The 27042-nt window shown below is 42.4% G+C and overlaps 1 protein-coding gene across 1 annotated transcript; it reads left to right on the forward strand.

Moving 5' to 3' along the window:
• Nucleotides 1-13080: 13080 nt before the first annotated feature.
• On the forward strand, nucleotides 13081-27015 carry srp19 (signal recognition particle 19). Its single transcript, XM_073068576.1, has 5 exons — nucleotides 13081-13213; nucleotides 20888-20963; nucleotides 21453-21524; nucleotides 21622-21730; nucleotides 25713-27015. The coding sequence occupies exons 1-5, from the start codon at nucleotides 13176-13178 to the stop codon at nucleotides 25844-25846; spliced, it is 429 nt and encodes a 142-aa protein (XP_072924677.1). The 5' UTR covers nucleotides 13081-13175; the 3' UTR covers nucleotides 25847-27015.
• The last annotated feature ends 27 nt before the right edge of the window (nucleotides 27016-27042 follow it).

A 27042-nucleotide genomic window follows, 5' to 3' on the forward strand; every position in this document is an offset into this window, starting at 1 on the left:
TCCATCCAGTACTGCGAGTCTACTCCATGGGTGAGTTACTAGCAGAGGAGCTGGACTCGTTGCGGACCACGTTGCCGCATGTTACGGGAAGCTATCAGAGTCAGTGCGCAGACTAACAAGTGGTGTGAATGATTGTCTTGGTCATTTTTCTTCTGGTTGCGAGACCACAAGTCTAATTCACCGGTTCATTTGCAAGACTGACAGTGGGGGAGTTGCGAGCCCTCAGATGTAGCGCAAACCAGGCCCTCTTGCCGTGGAGTCACCTGTTGCAACCAGCCGGGGTGGAGATCCTGGGGGTGTGGTGACATGGTGAGCGTCCGTGCTGGGCTGGGGGGCTGGTCCCTCGTCGATGCTGCTCTCCTGTGTGCGCTCAGTGGAAGGTGAGTTGGATTGCTTCTGTTTGTAGCTGCACGCGGGCAAGATGATCACTCTGCTGTGGCTTGTTCTTGCCAACAACAACCCATGCACCATCAATCTACAGGACTTGGGCTACATTATTATTTTTTGTGTGTGTGTTTATTTCTATCATAATTAGGGGTGCTATATTTGTCTTGTGCTGTGTTTGGCTGTTTTTGTAACTTGGGCCCGGAGGAACAGTTTTGTTTGGTGGCATTTATGTATGGTTAAATGATAATTAAACTAAAACTTAAACTTGATGGTGTTCAAGAGTTGTGAGGTAATGTTGCAGCTCTATAAAACCCTGGTTAGAACACACTTGTAGTATTGTATTCAGTTCTGGTCACCTCATTACAAGAAGGACATGCCAGCATTAGAGTGGGTGCAGAGGAGACTTACCAGGATGCTGCCGAGCTCAGAAAACATGCCTTATGAGAAAACATCGAGTGAGACGGCTTTTCTCTTTGGAACAAAGTTGGACGAGGGGGTGACTTGATAATGATGTACAAGATAATAGCCAGAGACTTTTGCCCATGAACATACTGGGGTCCATAATTTTAAGGTGATTTGGAAGAAGGTATGGGGGGGATATCAAAGGTAGGTTTTTTACAGAGTGGTGGGTGTGTGGAATGTGTTGCCAGGGGTGGTAGTAGATGCAGTACATTAGGGATATTTAAGAGATTTAAATAGGCATATTGATGAAAAAAAATGAAGGGCTATGGCATATGAAGGGTTAAATTGATCTTGGAGGAGGTTAAAAGGTAAGGCACAAAGGGTCTGCACTGTGCTGACTGTTCTATGTTTTATTATACACTATCAGCTCTAAAGTAACCTCCTTGATGTTGTGAAAACCATCCCAAATGCATGGTATAAACTTGCCTTCTCTTGCAATTTAATTTGGTCAGTCCTACTGTTGACTGAAATTGTCCATGATTGCAAACCAAGCTATTTCTTGATTAATACTCTATCCTACAGGTATATGTGCAGCTAGTGTTAGGAAACCTCTGCATACTATTAGCAACCATGACTTCTTATTGTGTTTCTTATGTCCACCCAAAGTGATTCTACATTTTGAACCTTTGAACCATGATTACTCCTCACTCTTGCATTAACGGAGCTACAAACCTTTTCCTTACAGCCTGTATTTCCCTGGAATGTCAAATCTCTTGGTCACCTAGCAGCCATAATTTTTATTAAAACATTTATTACTGTTTGGATAGTTATCTGGTTTATCTTGTTGTGAACGTTGTGTTCATTTAGATAGAGTCTTTCATTTTATCTTATCAGTTTCCTGACTCTGTTTACTGCTGCACTCTTCTGCCAGTTTCTGCAGCTTCCCAATCAAAGTCCTGTCTCAAGCCTTTGTGGCTCATCAAGCCAGTGCTTCTGCCAGTTTCTGCAGCTTGCCAATGCACACCTTTTATCGTTACCCTTGTCACTCCTCTATTGTCTGTTTCCCTTTTCCTTTGCTTTGTTACGGATCCCTTTGCCTGAATGCTATGTACAAGTATGAATAAACATTTTGATGTCAGTCAAATTTGGTGGCCAGAGATGGGTTCTTACAACTGTTCATAGTTTCCTAATTATCATTACTGATACTTCCTTTTTGTTTCAGATATATTTCATTAAGTGGATTACTAAAATAGCCCAGTGGTGAGATTTGTACTTACTGCTGCGGACAAATAGACCTCCAGACACTAGTCCTCTAGCATAACCACCAAGCTACTGCACTCGGTTTTGTCTGAGTCAAAGAATGCATTTGAGTCCCATTTCAGACATTGTGGTGAGTGGAAACTAAGATATGGTCTCTGGGTATTAGGTTGGATCTATTCAGAGTGCTGAATAGATCTGATAGAAACATAATAGATTACATTTCTGCAACCCACCATCATAAGTGACGTTTTTCTGGTGGGTATATGGTTTAGTCTTCATTATAGCCTATCTAGAATAAAGCAATAATTTTGAAAGGTTGGTAAGTGACCCTTTGACAAAAGTAATAGTAATAGAATCTGGAATACACGTTGAGAATAGGATTGAATCCACTCCAATGTTCAATTAGATTGTGGCTAATCTTGTTTGTCATCCATTTTGCCACTCGATTCCGGTAGTCTGCAAGAAATGTATGGATCTTAGTCGTCAGTGTAACAGCAAACGAGTATTCACAGCTGTCTGAAATACAACATTCCAAAGATTCACAATGCCATCTATGAAAATATTTCTCAATTCATTCTTAAATGGCCAACGCCTATCTGGCTCCAGTTCTAGATTCCCCAGTTGGAATAAATAGCATCTATACCATCCATCTCAGATGCCATCCATGTCTCAATAGCATCTTTGCAGATGCTAATCTGGGATTCACATATTTGGGATGTCAGGGTGGATTCCCTTAATGGACAGCATCTGTGTGTGACTTTGATTAATGTGTGGAGGCTGATGGACAGACAACCATCGTACAGTCCTTGACTGATCGGGGGCATGGATACAAGACGATAGGGTCCATTCACTGCTACAGCCTTCTTCCACCTTCACTGGGGTTGTGATGTGTCATCATGTGATGCGGGAAGGGCAAGACAAGAAACCATGAACCAATCCTCATAGACGGATCAGAAGTGGAGAGAGTGAGCAGCTTCAAGTTGCTGGGTGTCAAGATCGCTGAGGATCTAACCTGGTCCCAACACATCAATGCAGCTATGAAGAAGGCAAGACAGTTGCTATATTTCATTCGGAACTTGAAGAGATCTGGTTTGTCACATAAATCACTCGAAAACTTCTATAGATGTACTGTGGAGAGCATTCTGACAGGCTGCATCACTGTCTGGTATTACAGGTAAGAGGCTACTTCACAGGACCGACTGAAGCTACAGGAAGTTGTAAAGTTAGTCAGCTCCATCTTGGGTACTAGTCTCTGTAATACCCAAGATATTTTCAAGGAGCGGTGCCTCAGCTGAAAAGCAAATTCCATTATTAAGGACTCCAATCACCCAGGGCAAGCTATCTTCTCATTGTTACCATCAGGAAGGAGGTACAGAATCCTGAAGGCACACACTCAGTGATTCAGAAACAGCTTCTTCCTCTCTGCCATATGATTGCCAAATGGACATTGAACCCATGAACACTACCTTACTTCTTTTTAATATACTGTATATTATTTCTGTTTTTGCTCTATTTTTAATCTATTATATATACTGTAATTGGTTTATTTATTTTTCTTTCTAAATTATTATGTATTGCATTGTACTGCTGCTGCTAAGTTAACAAATTTCATGACACACGCCGGTGATAATAAACCTGATTTTGATGTTCCAACATCTCCAATGTTGAAGTCTAGGCTGAATCGCTGTTTGTCTGGAACCTGGAATCTCCCTGTTGACTTTTGCACCACAGATGAACCTACCAGGAGCTAAGCACCAGACGGCAACATCACAATCTTCAGAGAAGCTTACAGAAATGTGTATTAGCTAAAATAACTGGCAAGGAAATTAATGGGCCCAAAAGGCAATGAATTCCCAGGACCTGATGACTTAACTCCTCAGAAGCAATTATGGAGATAATGTTATCTTCCAATATTTCATGGATACTGGAAGGTTCCTGTGGATTACATGATGCTAAATGTAACCATAGCATTTAAAAAGGGGCTAAGAGAGAGAAACTGGTGCCTGACATCAGTAGTAGAGAAAGTACTGGAATGTATTGATAAAGAAATTGTAATTAGACACTTGAAAAATAAAGGAATAAGGTGCATAGACGCAGCATGATTTATGAAAAGGAAATCATGTTTAACAACCATTGGAATTTTTTTTGTGATTATACCTAGCAGGATACAAACTAATTGAATAACATATTACACTTTAAGAAAGTCTTCATTAGGGTCTTCAACAGATTATTTATAAATCATGTTATTTTGGGTAACACGCTGACATGGACAGAAAACAGATGAAAGGAATACATGGGCCATTTTCAGTTTGTGAAGTTATGACTAACAGGGCGTAGGAGAGGTAAGAGCTGGGACCTCACTGTTTATATTTTATATCCGTCTTGTAGATAAAAGAATCAAGTGTACAAGCCCAGCCTCAACTACCAAATCAGTCTGTTTCTAAAGTAAATCAAATTTCAAAAACTCTTTACCATGAAAAATTATTTGTTTTCAACCTAAAATTTAAAAGCATTTAATTTCACTTAAATTTCCTTAATATACAGATATTATTTACTTAATATCTAATAAAAATTCTAATCTTTTCATTTCTGATGCAAAGCTGTCGGGCTCAGGGTGCATGAGCTGCTGGGGAATTGCTGCACCTTTGGGCTCCTGCTCCTATGTATATTTGTGGTAATTTGTTCACCTGTGTGTCGGGATATCAGCGAGGAATGAACCACAAGGAGCTGTACACTACTTCTGGACTTCTGCATTTGCATGCACACAAAAGGAAATGCAGAAGTTGGGTTCAGTCACATGAAGTAATTTCACTAAACGTCATAAGTTTTAGTTGAGAAGTCCAGCACCCAGTAACTGCAGAGAGACTCATGCAAATCCAGTTTCAAAGGTAATTGTAGTAGTAAAAGCAGCAGGTTCACAGCAGATGCCATTTTATTGTCTCTTCATTCAACACTGGAACATCTAGACAGCAAAGATGGAAACACCAGGGTGCTTGTTATTGATTACATTCAAGACGATCACCCCCTCAAACTACTTAGTTAGCTGCAAGACCTCGATTGGAGGGCATACCTTGTGAAATTACGTTGAGTGAACTTTGCCTTTTCTCCTTGGAGCGACGGAGGATGAGAGGTGACCTGATAGAGGTGTATAAGATGATGAGAGGCATTGATCATGTGGATAGCCAGAGGCTTTTTCCCAGGCCTGAAATGGCTAACACAAAGGGACATAATTTTATGGTGCTTGGAAATACTCAGGGGATGTCAGGGGTAGGTTTTTCACAGAGAGAGAGTGAGAGTGGTAAGTGCGTGGAATGCACCACCACCGGTGGTGGTGGAAGCAGATATAATAGGGTCTTTTAAGAGCCTCTTAGGTAGGTACATGGAGCTTAAAAAAAATAGAGGGCTATGCACTAGGGAAATTCTAGGCAATTTCTAGAACAGGCTACATGGTGGGCTCAACATCATGGGCCGAAGGGCCTGTAATGTGCTGTAAATTTCTATGTTCTCAATACCTCCTTGTGCAATTGGATCTTTGATTTCCTCACTTGCAGACCCCAGTCAGTTTGGATTGGCAACAACATCTCCTCCACAATCTCCATCAGCACAGGTGCATGACAAGGCTGTGTGCTTAGCCCCCTGCTTCTCACACTTTATCATTCTGAATGTGAATGGCACAGCTCCAATGCCATTTGATGGGTAAAGCCCTCCCCACCACTGAGCACATCTACGCAGAGCACTGTCGCAGGAAAGCAGCAGCCATCAGCAATGGCCCCCACCATGCTGTCTTCTCGCAGCTGCCACCAGGAAGAAGGCACAGGAGTCTCAGGACCCACAGCACCAGCTTCAGGAATAGTTATTACCCCTTAACCATCAGGCTTTTGAACCAGAAGGGATAACTTTACTCAACCTCACTCACCTCATCACTGAACTGTTCCCATCAGCTCTGAACTCACTTTCAAGGACTCTTCATATCATATTCTCTATATTTATTGTTTATTTGTTTGTTTGTTTGTTTATTCTCTTCCACATTTGCAGTTTTTTGTCATTTGTAGACTAGTTGCTTCTTTGTCCTGTTGGGTATGGTCTTCCATTGATTTTATTGTGTTTCTTAGATTTACTGTCTATGCCTGCAAGAAGACAAACCTCAGGGCTGTATATCATAACATATGTATACTTTGATAATACATTTACTTTGGTCTGGACTGTGGCTTTGTAGCTGCAGGGGGAAATGACCAAGACTTCCTCATACTAACCAAGCAAGTTGAGAATCTCCACAACAGAGGTAGCAGAGTTTTAAGGGTAAAAAATACAGTTGAAGTCAGAAGTCCACATACACCTTAGCCAAATGGATTTAAACTCAGTTTTTCACAATTCCTGACATTTAATCCTAGAAAACATTCCCTGTCTTAGGTCAGTTAGGACAGTGGTTCCCAACCACCTGGCCGTGGACTGCTGGTTGGGAACCACTGAGTTAGGATCACTACTTTATTTTAAGAATTTGAAATGTCAGAATAATAGTAAAGAGAATGGTTTATTTCAGCTATTATTTCTTTCATAATTTTCCCAGTGGGTCAGAAGTTTACATACACTTAGTTAGTATTTGGTAGCCTTGCTTTTAAATTGTTTAACTTGGGTCAACCATTTTGGGTAGCCTTCCACAAGCTTCTCACAGTAAATTGCTGGAATTTTGTTCCATTCCTCCAGACAGAACTGGTGCAACTCAGTCAGGTTTGTAGGCCTCCTTGCTCGCACACGCTCTTTCAGGTCTACCCACACATTTTCTATCAGATTGAGGTCAGGACTTTGTGATGACCACTCCAATACCTTGACTTCGTTGTCCTTAAGCAATTTTTCCACAACTTTGAAGGTATGCTTGGGGTCATTGTCCATTTGGAAGACCCATTTGCGACCAAGCTTTAACTTCCTGGCTGATGTCTTGAGATGTTGCTTCAATGTATCCATATTATTTTCCTTCCTCATGATGCCATCTATTCTGTGAAGTGCACCAGTCCCTCCTGCAGCAAAGCACCCCCACAACATGATGCTGCCACCCCCATGCTTCACGGTTGGGATGGTGTTCTTTGGCTTGCAAGCCTCATTCTTTTTCCTCCAAACATAACGATGGTCATTATGGCCAAACAGTTCAATTTTTGTTTCATCAGACCAGAGGACATTTCTCCAAAAAGTAAGATCTTTGTCCCCACGTGCATTTGCAAACTGTAGTCTGGCTTTTTTATGGCGGTTCTGAAGCAGTGGCTTCTTCCTTGCTGAGCAGCCTTTCAGGTTATGGCAATATAGGACTCGTTTTACTGTGGATATAGATACTTGTCTACCTGTTTCTTCCAGCATCTTCACAAGGTCCTTCTGGGATTGACTTGCACTTTTTGCACCAAAATACGTTCATCTCTAGGAGACAGAATATATCTCCTTCCTGAGCGGTATGACAGCTACGTGGTCCCATGGTGTTTATACTTGCATACTATTGTTTGTACAGATGAATGTGATACCTTCAGGCGTTTGGAAATTGCTCCCAAGGATGAACCAGACTTGTGGAGGTCCACAATTTATTTTTTCTGAGGTCTTAGCTGATTTATTTTGATTTTGTTTGTAAACTTCTGACCCACTGGAATTGTGATATAGTCAATTAAAAGTGAAATAATCTGTCTGTAAACAATTGTTGGAAAAATTACTCGTGTCATGCACAAAGTAGATGTCCTCAACGTCTTGCCAAAACTATAGTTTGCTAATATGAAACCTGCGGAGTGGTTAAACAATGAGTTTTAATGACTTCAACCTAAGTGTATGTAAGCTTCTGACTTCAACTGTATTTGTAAAAATAAATCCGTACTTATCAGAATTGGAATTTACAATCCCTTTTGGCAAGTTCCTGCACATTGTCAGAGTTTCCCAAACATAAAACTTGCGAGAGAATGGGGTCAGAATTGGGTTCGCTCTTAAAAAAAGAGTTGGGCTTAACCCAGTTTTCAGAATTGGTTATGTTCTTTGTAGTGTCCTCATAGTCCTTGAACATTATAAAATTCAGTCAACTTTCAACCAACTGGCTGTAACATTGCATATTAAAAGTCAAACTGGATGGTTTAGTCAGTTTTTTAAGATACATTAATTTCATTCACACCATATTGTCTCCTCTTTAAAAAAATGAATTGAAACATCATCTACCAACATATATAAAACAATTCCATAGTATATATGAGAGGCTTTGGAAGCAAATGTTCTCAATCTGCATTTGTTATATTAACATAATTGTCTCCTTAACAAGCCATAACCATTTAATGCATTATCTTATGCATTCTTGTATCCTAGTTTCCATTCTGATTTTCGGTAGACATCAAACCCACACATATTTTCCTTTTGTCCATTTAGAGATCATCATCTCTGACCTTCCCTTTTAGGACTGTCCCTGAAGTTGGCAGTTCTGCCATAATCATTTTCTTTCTGTTTTGGTTGCAATCTGGAGATGCTGCATTAAACTGACATCAGTAAATCCATGCCTAATGTACTGTACATTTCACAGGATCTCCAAAGATATTGAACTGCCTTCACATTACAAAACAAGCCTTTCTTGAAGCATCCAACTCATTTTGTGCTTCATTTAAGCCATTTTATGTGAATAGTATTCATGTAGCAACTCTACCGGAATTCTAGAGATAGAAAAGGCATGTAAAAAGGGCAATGTTACAATAGTCATGATTTCAATATGCAGGTAGATCGGGAAAATTAGTTTGGTGCTGGATCCCAAGAGGTAGAATTTGTAGAATGCCTATGAGATGGCTTTTTAGAGCAGCTTGTGGTTGAGCCCACTAGGGGAAAGGCAATTCTGGATTGGGTGTTGTGTAATGAACCAGATTTGATTAGGGAGCTTAATGGAGCCCTTAGGAAGAAATGATGGAATTCGCCTTGTATTTTGAGAAGATAAAGTCAGATGCATTAGTATTACTTTGGGGTAAATGGAATTACAGAGGCATGTGTAGGGAGCTGGCCAAAGTTGATTGGAAGGCAATACTAGCAGATGATGGCAGAAAAGCAATGGCTGGAGTTTCTGGGAGCAATTCAGAAGGCACAGGATAGATCTTCCCGAAGATGAGCTAGTATTCTAAAGGGAGGATGATGCAATCGTGGCTGACAAAGGAAGTCAAAGATAGAATAAAAGCAAAAGAGAGGGCTAATAATACAGCAGGTCAATGAAACAGAGTTGTCTTTCTCAGCTGGCTGTCAGCCAAGGCTGATGAGCCCAGCCCGCCCGCCCAGTTACACCGCCCAAGTGCCATCTATAAATTTGCTGATGATACAACCATTATTGGCCGAATTTCAGAGACGAAAGGGCGTACAGGAGTGAGATATACCAGTTAGTTGAGTGATGTCGCAGCAACAACCTGGCACTCAACATCAGCAAGGCCAAAGGGCTGATTGTGGGCTTCAGAAAGGGTAAGACGAGCGAACACAAACCAATCCTCATAGTGGGATCAGAAGTGGAGAGAGTGAGCAATTCCAAGTTCCTGGGTGTCAGTATCTCTACAGGTCTAACTTGGATGCAACATATTGATGCAGCTATAAAGAAGACTATTTGGCTATTTGATATGATATTTGATATGGCTATTTTTCATTTGGAGTTTGAGGAGATTTGCTTTGTCAACTAAACCACTCGAAAACTCAACAAATGTACTGCGGGCAGCATTCTGACTGGCAGCATCACTGTCTGGTGAGGGGCGGGGGACAATAGATAATAGGTGCAGAAGTAGACCATTCGGCCCTTCGAGCCTGCACCACCATTCTGAGATCATGGCTGATCATCTACTATCAATACTCGGTTCCTGCCTTGTCCCCATATCCCTTGATTCCCCTATCCATAAGATACCTATCTAGCTCCTTCTTGAAAGCATCCAGAGAATTGGCTTCCACTGCCTTCCGAGGCAGTGCATTCCAGACACCCACAACTCTCTGGGAGAAGAAGTTTTTCCTTAACTCTGTCCTAAATGACCTACCCCTTATTCTCAAACCATGCCCTCTGGTACTGGACTCTCCCAGCATCTGGAACATATTTCCTGCCTCTATCTTGTCCAATCCCTTAATAATCTTATATGTTGCAATCAGATCCCCTCTCAATCTCCTTAATTCCAGCGTGTACAAGCCCAGTCTCTCTAACCTCTCTGCGTAAGACAGTCCGGACATTCCAGGAATTAACCTCGTGAATCTACGCTGCACTTCCTCTACAGCCAGGATGTCCTTCCTTAACCCTGGAGACCAAAACTGTACATAATACTCCAGGAATTGTCTCACCAGGGTCCTGTACAAATGCAAAAGGATTTCCTTGCTCTTGTACTCAATTCCCTTTGTAATAAAGGCCAACATTCCATTAGCCTTCTTCACTGCCTGCTGCACTTGCTCATTCACCTTCAGTGACTGATGAACAAGGACTCCTAGATCTCATTGTATTTCTCTCTTACCTAACTCTACACCATTCAGATAATAATCTGCCTTCCTGTTCTTACTCCCAAAGTGGATAACCTCACACTTATTCACATTAAACATCATCTGCCAAGTATCTGCCCACTCACCCTGCCTATCCAAGTCACCTTGAATTCTCCTAACATCCTCATCACATGTCACAATGCCACCCAGCTTAGTATCATCAGCAAACTTGCTGATGTTATTCTCAATGCCTTCATCTAAATCATTGCTGTAAATCATAAACAGCTGTGGTCCCAATACCGAGCCCTGTGGCACCCCACTAGTCACCACCTGCCATTCCGAGAAACACCCATTCACCGTTACCCATTGCTTTCTATCTGCCAATCAGTTTTCTATCCATGTCAATATCTTCCCCCCAATGCCATGAGCTCTGATTTTACCCACCAATCTCCTATGTGGGACCTTCTGAAAATCGAGGTATTGGGACACTGGATCTCCCTTCCTGGTTACATCCTCGAAAAACTCCAATAGATTAGTCAAGCATGATTTGCCCTTGGTAAATCCATGCTGGCTCGGCCCAATCCTATCACTGCTATCTAGATATGCCACTATTTCATCTTTAATAATGGACTCTAGCATCTTCCCCACTACTGATGTTAGGCTGACAGGACGATACTTCTGTTTTCTTCCTCCCTCCTTTCTTAAAAAGTGGGATAACATTAGCTATTCTCCAATCCTCAGGAACTGATCCTGAATCTAAGGAACATTGGAAAATGATTACCAATGCATCCGCAATTTCCAGAGCCACCTCCTTTAGTACCCTAGGATGCAGACCATCTGGACCTGGGGATTTGTCAGCCTTCAGTTCCATCAGTCTACTCATCACTGTTTCCTTCCTAATGTCAATCTGTTTCATTTCCTCTGTTACCCTATGTCCTTGGCCCATCCATACATCTGGGAGATTGCTTGTGTCTTCCCTAGTGAAGACAGATCTAAAGTACTTATTAAATTCTTCTGCCATTTCTCTGTTTCCCATAACAATTTCACCCAATTCATTCTTCAAGGGCCCAACATTGTTCTTAACTATCTTCTTTCTCTTCACATACCTAAAAAAGCTTTTGCTATCCTCCTTTATATTCCTGGCTAGCTTGCATTCGTACCTCATTTTTCTCCCCGTATTGCCTTTTTAGTTAAATTCTGTTGTTCCTTAAAAATTTCCCAATCATCTGTCTTCCCACTCACGTTAGCTCTGTCACACTTCTTTTTTTAATGCTATGCAATCTCTGACTTCCTTTGTCAACCACTGTGGCCCCTTTCCCCCCTTTGAATCCTTCCTTCTCCGGGGGATGAACTGATTTGCACTTTGTGCATTATTCCCAAGAATACCTGCCATTGCTGTTCCACTGTCTTTTCTGCTAGGATATCTGTCCAGTTAACTTTGGCCAGCTCCTCCCTCATGGCTCCATAGTCTCCTTTGTTCAACTGCAACACTGACACCTCCGATCTGCCCTTATCCTTCTCAAATTGCAGATAAAAACTTATATTATGGTCACTACCTCCTAATGGCTCCTTTACTGCGAGATTGCTTATCAAATCCTGTTCATTACATAACACTAAATCCAGAATAGCCTTGTCCCTGGTCGGCTCTCGTACAAGCTGTTCCAAGAATGCATCCCGTAGGCACTCTACAAACTCCCTATCCTGGGGTCCAGCACCAACCTGATTCTCCCAGTTCACCTGCATTTTGAAATCCCCCATAACTACTGTGACATTAACTTTGCCACATGCCAATGTTAATTCCCTATTCAACTTGCACCCAATATCCATGCTACTGTTTGGGGGCCTATAGACAACACCCGTTAGGGTCTTTTTGCCCTTACTGTTCCTCAGTTCTATCCACACAGACTCTACTTCTCCTGATCCTATGTCCCCCCTTGCAAAGGACTGAATCTCATTCCTCACCAACAGGGCCACCCCACCCTCTCTGCCCACATTTCTGTCCCTACGACAGCACGTATACCCTTGTACATTCATTTCCCAGGTCTGATCTCCCTGCAGCCATGTCTCTGTTATCCCAACAACATCATAGTTACCCATTCGCACCTGAGCATCAAGCTCATCCGCCTTATTTCTGACACTTTGTGCATTCAGATATAGAATTTTTAGCCCATTTCTCCTCTCTCTGTTTGAATCGCTGCCTATTGTGCTTAACCCAGCTCCCTGAACTCCCATCGGGCTATACGCCCCTTGAATTTTGTTGTCCTTCCTAAATTTACTTATTCTTTCTGCACATTTAACTCCATGTTCCGTCAGACCATCCCTCTGTACAACACAAGATCGAAGTAAGATGTAGATGGAGTTTAAGCAGATGCTGTAAAACAGAATTTTATTTTTTCATTATTGAGCATTCATTTATTAAGTGCATTAGTTTTAATTACTACTGGTCCTGCGGCCTGTATAACAGCTTTTCTCCTTCTAAAAGTGGCTGCTGAGCCTATCTCCAATCTTGCCCCCAGGCTTCAGAATGTTATTTGGCGATAGCGGAAGTTGAGTTAACCTGATGATTGACGACCACTCGGGCCAATAACAGCAGACAGAGTACCCGCAGTGTCGATGAGAGGAAACTTCCGGTTTGTCGACTGAGTCGCTGTGGACGGCGGGAGTTGGAGGACGGGAGAGTAACGGCGTGAGACAGTATGGTGTACATGGATAAAAGTCATGCCGATAAAGACAGGTAATCTGAGGGGTGCTGGCGCCCAAGTTTGGGGCGGCCTCCGGACGGACCGACGGGGCTTCCCTTTTAACTGTATCAGTGTTGGGGGAATCCGCTACGTCACCATCGGAACGCTCCGGATGGAACACTGGGATCCGGGCGTTCCAATGGTGTCGTCACGTTGCCGTGGTTGCCCGGCGCCCAGATGTTACCTTTCAAAGCGTTCCGTTCACTTTCAGTCCCAGTCCCCGTGTGTCTAAGTAACGTGGGCACTGGGACTGCAGTTTCTCCCGTCCTGCCCTGGTCACCGTGCTCTCTTCCGGGAGCTGGGATTGATAGAGAAACTGAGGCCACAGCTGTCAGCAGGCTTTTCTGACCACATTGCTGGCACTTTCCAGTGCCAAATACAAAACACCCCTGAAGAAGTCGAGAAGTCGCCCGGAAGCCAGGCTTTCTGACTTGCTGAGTATATTGTGTGTGCTGATCTCGATCAGAATGAGAATCAGAATCAGCTTTATTATCATCGACCGGTGTCGTGAAATTTGTTATCTTAGCTGCAGCAGTAAATGGGTATATTTTTGTATATTAAATAGGTGGATTAAAAATGGTGCAAAACAGAGATTTAAAAAAAGGTGAGGTAGTGTTCATGGGTTCAATGTCCATTTAGAAATCGTATGGCAGAGGGGAAGAAGCTGTTTCTGAATCACTGAGTGTGTGCCTTCAGGCTTCTGTACCTCCTACCTGATGTTAACAGTGAGAAGAGGGCATGTCCTGGTTCTGGGAGTCCTAAATAATGGATCTGAGGCATTGCTCCTTGAAAATGTCTTGGAAACTATAGAGGCTATTACCCATGATGGAGCTGACTAATTTTACAACTTTCTGTAACTTTTTTCAATCTTGTGCAGTAGCCCACTCCCCACCACACCAGACGGTGTTGCAGCCGTCAGAATGCTCTCCACTGTACATCTATAGAAGTTTTTGAGTGTTTTAGGTGACAAACCTAATCTCTTTAAACTGCTATTGAAATATAGCCTCTGTCTTGCCTTCTTTATAGCTGCATTGATATGTTGGAACCAAGTTAGATCTTCAGAGATATTGACACCCAGAAACTTGAAATTGCTCACTCGCTCCATCTCTGATCCCTCTGAGGATTGGTTCATATTCCCTCGACCTCACCTTCCTGAAGTCCACAATCAGTTCTTTTGTCTTACATGACATTGAGTGCAAGTTGTTGCTGTGGCACCACTCAACTAGCTGATATATCTCACTCCTGTATGTCCTCTCATCTCCGTCTGAGAGTCTACCAACAATGGTTGTATTATCAGCAAATCTATAGATGGTATTTGAGCCATGCCTAGCCACACAGTCATGGGTATAGAGAGAGTAGAGCAGTGGGCTAAGCACACACCCCTGAGGTGTACCAGTATTCATAGTCAGCGAGGAGGAGATATTATAACCAATCCACACAGATTGTGGTCTTCTGGTTCGGAAGTGCCCCCCGGATCCAATTGCATAGGGAGGTACAGAGGCCCAGGTTCTGTAACTTCTCAATCAGGATTGTGGGAATACTGGTGTTAAGTGCCGAGCTATAGTCGATGAATAGCATCCTGACAGTTATATGTATTGTCCAGATGATCCAAGGGCACATGGAGAGCCAGCGAGATCGCATCCACCGTAGATCGATTGTGGCGATAGGCGAGTTGCAGTGGGTCCAGGTCCTTGCTGAAGCAGGAGTTGATTCTAGCCATGACCAACCTCTCAAAGCATTTCATCACCGTCGATGTGAGTGCCAGTGGATGATAGTCGTTAAGGCAGCTCACACTACTCTTCTTGGGTACTGGTATAATTGTTGCCCTTTCGAAGCAGGTGGAAACTTTTAACCGTGGCAGTGAGAGATTGAAAATGTCTTTCAACACCCCCGCCAGTTGGTTGGCACGTGTTTTCAGAGGCTTAGCACATACTCCATCGGGGCCTATCGCCTTGCGAGGGTTCGCCCTCCTGACATCGGCCTCCGAGACAGAGATCAGAGGGTCACCGAGTGCAGCAGGGGTTCTCCCTTTCAAAGTGGGCATAGAAGGCATTGAGCTCATCTGGTAGTGAAGTATCGCTGCCGTTCTTGCTATTGGGTTTTGCTTTGTAGGGAGTAATGTTCTGCAAACCATGATAGAGTTGACATGCATCCGATGTCACCTCCAACCTCACTCGGAATTATTTCTTCACTCTTGAAATAGCCCTCCCCAAGTTATACCTAGTTCTCTTGTGCCTAGAGAAGTTACTGAGATTACCTGGGTCTTTAGGGACTTTAGTGATGTACACAGTGATGCATCTTTGAAAGAGATAGTTTAGAGGTAACTGGCCTTTTGGGCTGAATGGCCTGTTTCTATACTGTATTACTAAGTATAATTTTATCCTGCTTGCAATGTGTTCTGCAGACTGGAGCGAAGCAAATGTGACTCCACTATATAGCAAAGGGAAGAGCCGGTCTATTAACCTAATATTGGTAGTTGGGAAAATGCTGAGATCAAAAATACTGTGGTGTCCTAATACATAGAAAATTATTATGGTAAAGCTTGCATTGGAATGTGTTTTTTAGTGAATATACAAAGAGGCTCTAAGGACAAGGAGATCTTTAGCCTCCCACTGCTGCAGTCGGAGATTCCCACCTATTTCCAGGAAGCTGGCGGTGTACTTGGTCACATTGGCCTCTCCGTATCCAAACAAAGGTGTAATTGTTTGTCCTTTGTGTCTTTTGACGATTGCCAGACACTGCTGGGTATGAACACGAAGTACTGCAGGTCTGCCCCACTAGTGAGTTGCTGGATAGTGGTGGAGCTGGACTTTTAACACACTGTGTTACAGCCTGCTCCAGCCACCCGGTGCAGTACGCGGAGCGTGGTCCAACGGATGGCATGGTTGATTGTACTGGACGTTCTTATTGTGATCACAAGACCCTGTTGGACATTGCTAAGGTAGAATACTGTGAGTTCGATTCACTGGTTCTTTGGCGAGACTGAGAGCAGTGGACTGCATTGCTCGGTTGTTGCACAGACAAGGCTCTTGTGCCTCGGCCGCTGAGAAAGAAGACTGGAGTAGGCTGTATGCTGTACTGGGTTGGGGGTGGCCCCTCCTGTTGGTGCTGCTCTCCAGTGTTTGCTCAGTGGGAGACAGACTGCTTTGCAATCACCTGTGGCTACACTTGCACGAGATGAGAAACTGCTGCAGGCTGTTATTGCAGAAACATGGCTTCAGGACAACTTCCATGTACCATCAATCTACAGGCCATATTAACATAGAAACATAGAAAATAGGTGCAGGAGTAGGCCATTCGGCCCTTCGAGCCTGCACCGCCATTCAGTATGGTCATGGCTGATCATCCAACTCAGAACCCTGTACCTGCTTTCTCTCCATACCCCCTGATCCCTTTAGCCACAAGGGCCATATCTAACTTCCTCTTAAATATAGCCAATGAACCGGCCTCAACTGTTTCCTGTGGCAGAGAATTCCACAGATTCACCACTCTCTGTGTGAAGAAGTTTTTCCTCATCTCGGTCCTAAAAGGCTTCCCCTTTATCCTTAAACTGTGACCCCTCGTTCTGGACTTCCCCAACATCGGAAACAATCTTCCTGCATCTAGCCTGTCCAATCCCTTTAGAATTTTATACGTTTCAATAAGATCCCCCCTCAATCTTCTAAATTCCAGTGAGTATAAGCCTAGTCGATCCAGTCTTTCTTCATATGAAAGTCTTGCCATCCCAGGAATCAATCTGGTGAACCTTCTCTGTACTCCCTCTATGGCAAGAATGTCTTTCCTCAGATTAGGGGACCAAAACTGCACACAATATTCTAGGTGCGGTCTCACCAAGGCCTTGTACAACTGCAGTAGAACCTCCCTGCTCCTGTACTCAAATCCTTTTGCTATGAATGCCAACATACCATTTGCCTTTTTCACCGCCTGCTGTACCTGCATGCCCACCTTCAATGACTGGTGTACAATGACACCCAGGTCTCGTTGCATCTCCCCTTTTCCTAATCAGCCACCGTTCAGATAATAATCTGTTTTCCTGTTCTTGCAACCAAAGTGGATAACCTCACATTTATCCACATTAAATTGCATCTGCCATGAATTTGCCCACTCACCTAATCTATCCAAGTCACCCTGCATCCTCTTAACATCCTCCTCACAGCTAACACCGCCGCCCAGCTTCGTGTCATCCGCAAACTTGGAGATGCTGCATTTAATTCCCGGGTCTAAATCATTAATATATATTGTAAACAACTGGGGTCCCAGCACTGAGCCTTGCGGTACCCCACTAGTCACTGCCTGCCATTCTGAAAAAGTCCCGTTTACTCCCACTCTTTGTTTCCTGTCTGCCAACCAATTCTCTATCCACATCAATACCATACCCCCAATACCATGTGCTTTAAGTTTGCACACTAATCTCCTGTGTGAGACCTTGTCAAAAGCCTTTTGAAAATCTAAATATACCACATCCACTGGCTCACCCAAAATCTAAATGTACCACACCACTGGCTCTCCCGTATTACTCGGGTATATGGGTTGTTTTGTTTTTGTAATTGTATTTTTTTTCTGCTGTCATAATTTTGTGTGCAATATATACTGTGCGTGACTATTGGTACTGTATTTTGTACCTTGGCCCCAGAGGAATGCTAGTTCATTTGGTTGTATTCATGAGTATGGTTGAACGACAATTGAACTTGAACTTCAAAAGGGCATCAAGCAAACTGATGCCCAAGAAGATTAGAGTGAGCTACCTCAATGACTATTGATAGCAGTCATCTACTGTGATGAAGTGTTTTCAGAGGACAGTCATGGCTTCAACGAACTCCGATCTGAGCAAGGACCTATATCTGCTGTAATTTGCCTACCACCACAACAGGGCTACAGTAGACACAATTTCACTGGCTCTCTATTGGGCCTTGGACCACCTGGACAACTGGAATGCATATGTCAGGCTGTTGTTTACTAATTACAACTCAGTGTTCGACACCATCGTGCCCTCGGTACTAATCAACAAGCTCCAAAACCTGGGCCTCTGTACCTCCCTCTGCAACTGGATTCTTGACTTCCTCACCAGGAGACTAGTCAGTGTGAATCGGTAATAACTTCTCCTCGCTGACAGTCAATGCAGACGCACATTAAGGTGCTCTTCTGTCTGTGTGCTCGTGTCTGCGTGGCTAGGCACGGCTCAAACACCAGCTATAACTTCACTGATGATGCCAATGAGAAAGATCGGCTGTTTGATTGGTGTCAGAGCAACAACCTTGCACTCGCGTCAGGAAGACCAAGGAATTTATTGTAGACTTCAGGAAAAGGTAGTTGGGAAAACACACTCAAGTCTTCCATTGAGGGGTCAGAGAGAGCAACTTCCAAGTTCCTTGGTGTCAACATTTCAGAGGATCTATCTGGGACCCAACATACTGACACATTCGTGGAGTAAGTACGCCAGTGGATATACTTTTCTGAGAAGTTTAGCAAGATTTGGTGTGTTACCAAAGACTCACGAATCTCTTCAGATGCACCACTGCATCACCACCTGGTATGGAGGGGCCACTGCACAGGATGGAAAAGTTGCAGAGGGTTGTACACTCCACCATCAACATCATGGAGAGAACCCTTTCCACCTGTTCAAAAGGTGATGCCTCAGCAAGATACCATCCATATCCACCCAGGTCATGTTCTCTGCTCATTAGGGAGAGGAGGTACATGAACCTGAAGATTGACACTCTGTTTTGAGAATGCCTTCTTGCCCTCTGCCATCAGATTTCTGAACAGTTCATGGACACTAGCTTGTTCCTCTTTTGCAGTATTTATTTATATAAATTTCACGACATGTCGGAGATAATAAACCTGATTCTGATTCTATCTGAGTGCCTTGTCAAAGGCCTTTTGAAAATCTGAATAGTTACTGTACTAGATTTCCATTGTCTAGTCTCTGTTATTTAAATACTTGGAGATTGATCAAGCAATGTTTACTCTCTTGAAATTCATTAACATTTTGTATTAGTTGGTAGAACAGAGTTCGTCATCTGCAAACTTAAATTCTCTTCAAGCCCAGTTAAACTCTCTCAATATCTGGTTATTTCCTGAATATTTGTTTTGCTTTCCGACTTTTGGCCCCTGCATTCTTTTGGTTTTGTGCATACTAAGTATTTACTACACTGGGGAATATCTAGAATAAAATGCTTGTGAACTTTATTGGAAAATGTGACAGGAAAACTTAACCTTGCTTTAGGATATTACCAAACGGAGAACTAAATATTTAGAACATGGAACAGTACAACACAGGAACAGGCCATTCGGCCCTCAATGTTGTGTCGACCCAGCTAAAAAGTAAATCAAAAACACCTATACACCAATCCCCCCCTACCTGCACAATGTCCATATCACCCCTGAATCCTCATATTCATGTGCCTATCTGAATGACCCTTAAAAACCTCTAATGTATTTGCCCTTACCACCGTACCAGGCAGTGCTTTCCAAACACCCCCCACTCTCAGAATAAAAAACTTACCCCACACGTCCCCCTTGAGCATACCCCCTCTCACCTTCAATGCATGCCCTCTGGTATCAGACATTCCAACCTGGGAAACAAATCCTCTCCGTCCACTCTATCCATGCCTCTCTTAACCTTGTAAATCTCTATCAGATCTCCCCTCAGGCACTGACTCTCCAGAGAAAACAACCCAAGTTCATCCAGCCTCTCGTGACAGCACACGCCCTCTAATCCAGGCAGCATCCTCTTCTGCACCCTCTCCAAAGCCTCCAAAATCCTTCCGATAGTGGGGCAACCAGAACTGTACGTTACACTCCAGTGCGGCCTAACTTGAGTTTTTTGAAGTTGCAACATAATCCTTTGAACTCAATGCCTCGACTAATAAAAGAAAGCATTCCACAAACCTTGTTAACCATCTTATTGACCTGTATAGCCACTTTCAAGGAATCTGAACTTGGATCTCAAGGTCTCTCTGCTCAGCAAAACTATTAAGGGCTTTGCCTTTAGAAGTGTACTGTCTCATTGCATTTCTCCTCCCGAGGTGTAACACCTCACATTTATCTAGGTTAAACTCCATCCGTCATTTCTCCGTCCATATCTGCAGCTGATCAATGTTGCGCTGTATGCTTTGCCAGTCTTGTATACTATCCACAACTCCACCAATCTTGGTATCATTTGCAAATTTACTAACCCACCCATTCACATTTCCACCCAGATCATTTATTAACATTACAACCAGCAGAAATCCCAACACAGATCCCTGTGGAACTCCACTAATCACAGACCTCCAGCTTGAACAAGTACCTTCAACCACTAATTCCAGACTTCTATGTGCAAGCCAGTTCTGAATCCAAACAGCTAATTTGCCACGGATCCCGTGCATCTTAATCTTCTGGATTAGCCTCCCCTAAGGTACTTTAAATAAAAATCCAACAAAAACATTTTAAAAGCTAGATATTGTGTAAGATTGCAGGGTATCAATGTTAGCGGTTTGGGCCTAAAATTAGATTTATAGTGGCAATTGATAATCAACTTTGATTAACTGAAGCGGTCTATTGTTGAATGTAAAGGAACTATAAATTCATAGGATTACAGATCTGTCACAGACGATAGTATTTTCTTTATGCACTTGAAAGTATGTTATGAGGAAGATTGTGAGTTATAATTCTTTGTCTTGCAGGTTTATTTGCATTTATCCTGCATATATAAACAGCAAAAAGACCATTGCTGAAGGACGAAGAATACCAATAGAAAAGGTAAGACTTAGTTTCAAACTCATGTTTTGGAGCCTCTTCTTTACACCTCCACCTTTTCCTTCTCTGACCAATGTTTCATCTTGCGTTGCGATGAAAATTTGGTTTAGGTGTTTCTGTTGGTCTAATTAATTCTATCGAAAGGTGTCTATTGATTCTCAGTCAGGTAGCATCTCTTCTAATTAATTTCAGTGTATTTTTTATGAAATAACAATTACATTTTGGCTGGGATGGCCATTGTGCCTGCAGTTGCTTTCATCCCATGTCATTAACTATCACTTTGTTTTGTATTTCATTCTTCTTTACCTCAGCCACACCATTTTAATCACCCGTTCTGCCAAAGCCTTGGGCCGTTCTGTTTACTCATGTATATCGGCCTTCACTTTCGATGGATTTACTCCGTGAGCTACTGAAGGAAATAGTTTACAAGAGTTACATAGCATAAATGAACATTGCTGCACCAGCATTGATTTTATATTTGTGTTTTCAAAGGCTGTCGAAAATCCAACGTTTGGAGAAATTCGAGATGTTTGCATGGCAGCAGGGTTAAGTGTGGTCGTAGAGGTATAATGTTTATGTTATTCAATTTGCTGAATGCGGACTATTTCACTTGCCTGCCTGACTGTGCACGCATTAATAGCGTCCTGTGCTCTGCTTTCAGAATAAACTTTACCCACGCGAGTGGAACAGAGACGTACAGTTCCGCGGCAGAATACGCGTTCAGTTGAGAAATGAAGATGAGTCCCTCTGTTTAGAGCAGTTTCCTACACGTAAGCATCTGAATCTGTTAAATGCGGAGGAGTCTGTGAATTATTTAGGATAATATGTATTCTGGCTGTTCTTTTTTGAACCAGTGTCAATGTCTTGTACATTATACTCTTCAATGCCATCAGGTCAGACACCTGACTGAATTGAACTTTTTAAGGAGGTCACACGTAGGGTTGAAGAGGGTAGCGTACTTGATGTAGATGAATGTCAGCAAAGCCTTTGACAAGATCCCATGTGGCGAATTGATCACAAAATAAAAGTCCCTCGGATCCAAGGGAGGATGGATAGAACAGTACAGGCCCTTCGGCCCGTGATGTCGAGCCAACCTCTTAACCTACTCCAAAATCAACCTAATTCTTCCCTGCCACTTTGCCCTCCATTTTTCTTCCAACTGTCTGCCTATTTAAGAGTCTCCTAAATGCCCCTAGTATATCTGCCTCTATCACCAACCCTAGAAGTGTGTTCCACACACTGATCACTCTCTGTGCAAGGAAAAACCTACCTCTGACATTCGCCCCCCAGATACTTCCCCCAATCACATTACAATCATGCCCTCTTGTATTAGCCATTTCCTCCCTGAGAAAATGTCTTTGACTCTCCACTCTGTCTATGCCTTTTATTATTTTATATGCCTCTAAGTCACCTCTCACTCTTTCACTCCAAAGAGAAAAAGCCCTAACCCGCTCAGCCTATCCTCATAAGGCGCGCTGTCTGATCTACGCAGCATTCTGGTAAATCTCTGCACTCTCTCTCTGAAGCTTCCACATGCTCCTTAAAATGAGGAAAGCAGAACTGACTTTAATACTCCAAGTATGGACTAACCAGGTTTTTATAGAGCTGCAACATTACCTCACGGTTCTTGTGCCCTCCCTCTTGTGCAGCAACTTCGAGGGAGCTATGGACGTGGACTCCAGGATCTCTCTGTTTCTTCATACTGCTAGGAATCCTGCTGTTAACTCCTGTACTCTGCCTTCAAATTCCACCTTCCAAAGTGAATCATTCCACACTTTTCCGGGTTGAACTCCACATCTGCCACTTCTCAGCTCAGCTCCTCTCCCCGTTGGAAACTCAAACTTCCTGCACCATCCATCTTCATGTCATCTGTAAATTTACTAACCCACCCTTCCACTTCCTTATTCAAGTCGTTTATAAAAATCACAGAGACCAGAGGTCCCAGAACAGAGCCCTGCAGGACCATTGATCCCTGACCTCCAGGCAGAATATGCTCTATCAATAACCAGCTTCCGCTTCCTATGGGCAAGCCAAATCTGAATTTACACAGCCAGGTTTTCCTAGAGCCTATTCTTCCTGACTTTCTGAATGAGCCTATCATGGGGGAACCTTTTCAAATGCCTTACTAATATTCATATACACCACGCTCACTGCCTGCCTTCATCAATATGCTTTGCCACATTCTCAAAAAATTCAGTCAGGCTCGTGAGGCATGAAACAAGCCATCACAAAGCCATGCTGACTCTTCCTAATCAGTCAATGCTTGGAAATCCGGTCTCTAAGAATCCTCCACTGGTCTATATTTCCCAGGGGTATCCCTGTTCCCTTTCTTGAACAAAGAGATGACATGTGCCATCCTCTATTCTTCTGGTACCACTCCCACAGCCAGTGTAGATGCAATGATCATCGTCAATGGCACAACAATCTCTCTTCTTGCTTCACCTGGGGTATGTCCTGTCCAGTCCAGGCACTTGTCTGTCCTAATGCTTTTGAAAAGTTCCAAAGCATCATCTTTCTTAACCTTGACACGTTCACTGACCTCGCATTCATCATGGCCCTCTCACTGGTGAACACTGATACAATGTGTTCTTTAAGGACCTCCCCTACCACCTCTGACTGCAGACAGGTGGTTCCTCTTTTATCTTTGATCAGTCCTATATTTGCCAAGGCCTTCTCAAGTCCCCTTCCAGCTCTCCTAAGCCCCTAAGCTCCTCTTGGTTACCTTATAACTTTGAAAAGTCCTGTCAGATATTTGCTTTCTGAACTTTAACCCATGCTTCTTCCTTCCTCTTAACTGAATGTTCCACTTCTCTGGTCAAACAAGGTTCCTTCACTCTATCATCCTTTCCCTGCTTCAATGGGACAAACCTTTCCAGAACTCCATGCAAGTACTCCCTATAGAAGTTCCACATTTGTGTAATATGTTTCCCTGAGAATATTTGTTCCCAATTTATGCTCCCAAGTTTCTGCCTAATTGTATCGTAATTAGGCTTCTCTCAATGAAATACTCTCCCATACCATCTGCTCCTAACCTTGACCAAGGATATGCTAAAAGTCATGGAATTGTGGACACTGTCCCTGAACACTCGCTCGCCAAGAGATCTGTCACCTGACCAGGTTCATTGCCTTGTACAAGATCCAGTATGGCCTCTTCTTTAGTCAGCCTGTCCACGTAATTTGTTAAGAATCCTTCCTGGATACTCCTAACAAATTCTGGCTCACCTGACCTTGCACAGCAAATGTAATAGCTATATCTGAAATTATGGGATTATAACTTTTTAGAAAAAAGAATTAGACACATAGTTGAAAGCTAAGGCTGTACTGGGCGATGAGAAAAAGTGGGGCGATAGCTCTCTAAGCACAGGTTAAACCTGCAACCAAACACATCTCTTTATATGTTTGATTGAGTAGTAGTCTTATTGCTCTCCTATTCCCATTTTCTTCAGAATCCTCTCTACAATATTAAATGTCAATTTGGGTTTGATTTCAATCAGACTGTTTGAAAGTTGATGTTTGATTTTTTTTTATCATGACTGATTTCATTTTAAAAGTTCAGACCTGGAAAACCCCAAGCAGTGTTTGCATTTCTGTAAGTGAGGAGAGTGGGAAATGTCAGGGACCAAAATATTCTGTAGGTGTTAACTTTTAAACCAGGCCATGTTCTGAAACTATACTGAGCACAGCCAACTGGTTAAGTTTCTGGTGTAATTCTCCCTTGGAAGATGATCTCCAGTATGGGGTTTGAGTTGAAGCTGTAGCAGTGATGGTAAGTCAGGGGCAACCAATATGCAATCATAAACAAAGTTAGATTGGTGACATTATAGGAGCTTCTCGGTAGACTGTGTTTCCCAAAGAAAATGTACTTCCCGTTGATGACATAGGAAGCACACAAGAATATTGATGGAAGAAAATAGCCAAAGATGTCTCAAGTTAAGACAGGAAATTGGAACATTATTGAAATGTTCTTAAAATTAGTTTCTGAATTTAAACTAGTTTCACTCTCAACAAAGTTTTCTGGCTTTAAATAAGGTGGCCTTCATTCTGCTGGATTATTAACATCAACGTTTTAAATAAACGTTCAAGCTCATCTGTGCACTACCAGCTTGGCAAATCACACTTCGTTGTAAACTAGTGGATCTCCAGGGGCATTCCTACCATCGCTAGCCCAGGATTGAAACATGACCTCTGATGGTTCGGGATCTGTTTCTGTTCCTGAACTGTTTTAGTAAGCACTTTGTTCTTTGTCAGACTGCTGTGTTCCCACAAACAGTTATATGAAGTCTTCAGCTCCTGTTGGTCTGGAAACTATTTGACCTCCGGCATAGAATCCAGGAAGTGAAGCAATTGGGTGTGGGACAGTGACAATGAACTGAGAAAGATGACATTTGGCGTCATTTCTGGAATCACTTCTACATTGTACTAGTATAGATGAGACCCAAATTTCAGTAGTATAGTCCATAATAAAAATTTTTAAGGATAAAATTGGAAATATCAGAAAATTGTGTTGGTTCTTAGTGTTTGGTCTTTTTAAGGAAGGAAGTTGTATTTTTAACTAAGAGATTTTTGGTGGTGAAATTGTTGGTAGAGGATGAGGTGCCTTTTTAAGTAGCTTCAGAAAGAGCTTTTCACTACTAAAGCCATGTGATATTTACCGAAACTCTGAAATTATTGACTGCAGAAGTAGAACCAAGTTGGTAGTATTTTAAATTACAATAGATTTGTGAAGTTTTTTCTTCTCCCTCACCTCGTTAGGTAAATCGGTAATGTTACATGTAGCAGAAATGATTCCAAAACTGAAAACCAGGACGCAGAAGACGGGAGGAGGTGACCAGAATGCACAGCCAGGGGAAGGGGGCAAAAAGAGCAAGAAGAAGAAGAAGAAGTGATCATTTCATTGATGGTGCTGTCTTGAGTAATTTATTGTGAAATAGTTCCTGTATTTTCAGATCATTAAGCATGGTTTTCTTTTGCTCAGTGTCATACAGCAAGCCTGGCAGCATCTTTTAAATATAATTTATATATTGGGAAGACATTCAAGATACTATATATGATGTTAGGAACATTTTCTTTATGATACCCTTTCAGTAGTTAACCTTCCTGGTACTACAGGTCTGCTCTGGAGCTGATGTCTTTTGGTAGTATGAATGTAGCTCATTCTGTATTTCTTGAACAAAATTAAGTTACCTTGAACTTTTAGCCTCACTTTACTTTTTGGAAATTGCTAACTACTACTAAACATCCAAGTGATTTTCATTTTCACAATGCTTAACAGAACAGAGCTTTAACTCACAGTAACTGAGTATTTGTAGTTTAACTTTCATAGCCCATCTTTGAAAAACAGAACATTAACATTTCAAGTATGACTATATCAAAATGTGATGTTGCATGTTATATAAATTACTGGATGTAACAAATACTAAAGCTGATGTACTTTCGTTCCCCCTCATAGAAATTCTTGTTCCACTTACCTGAAAACTATATTCTTCCTCCTTTGCTATCTCAAGCTCTCCCAAGCTCTCCCCTGACCTTGGCATACTGCTTGTGAGGTGAGGCAAGTTTTAATGTACCCTAATTCCATATCAGCATTGTCCCTGTAGCAGCAAGTGATGCCGATGGGTCATGAAGCTCAATTTCAGTCCATTCAGCTCCAGATGAAAGCAGCTCTGTTTTATAAGCCTTTCTCCAAACTTCAATACCAGATCAAAATACTGCTGTTTGGATTCCACTTTGTCCCAAATTAAAATCAATCTCTCATTTGTAATGCTAATGAACAAATATGTATTCTGACAACACAGGCCTTGGAATTCGACCATTCTTTTGACATTAATATTGTAGTATATATAGTTCATCAAGTGTAGAGTTCCGCAATGGTGTTTATGCTTTGCAACCAAGGAATTTTACTTCTCTTGCTAAAGATAATACAATTAAATTGAACTGGTTTTCAGTCACCTGCTGTGAAGACCTCTGGACCCTGTAGCCTTTCCCAAGAAATTGTGCTATGTATCTTAATATGGACTTAAATACCTATATTTCTGAATAAACTGTTTAAAACACAGCTGAGTCTCATTATGAAATGTTTTTC

This window comes from Hemitrygon akajei, chromosome 2, assembly GCF_048418815.1.
Source record: "Hemitrygon akajei chromosome 2, sHemAka1.3, whole genome shotgun sequence".
Taxonomy (NCBI): Eukaryota; Metazoa; Chordata; class Chondrichthyes; order Myliobatiformes; family Dasyatidae; genus Hemitrygon; species Hemitrygon akajei.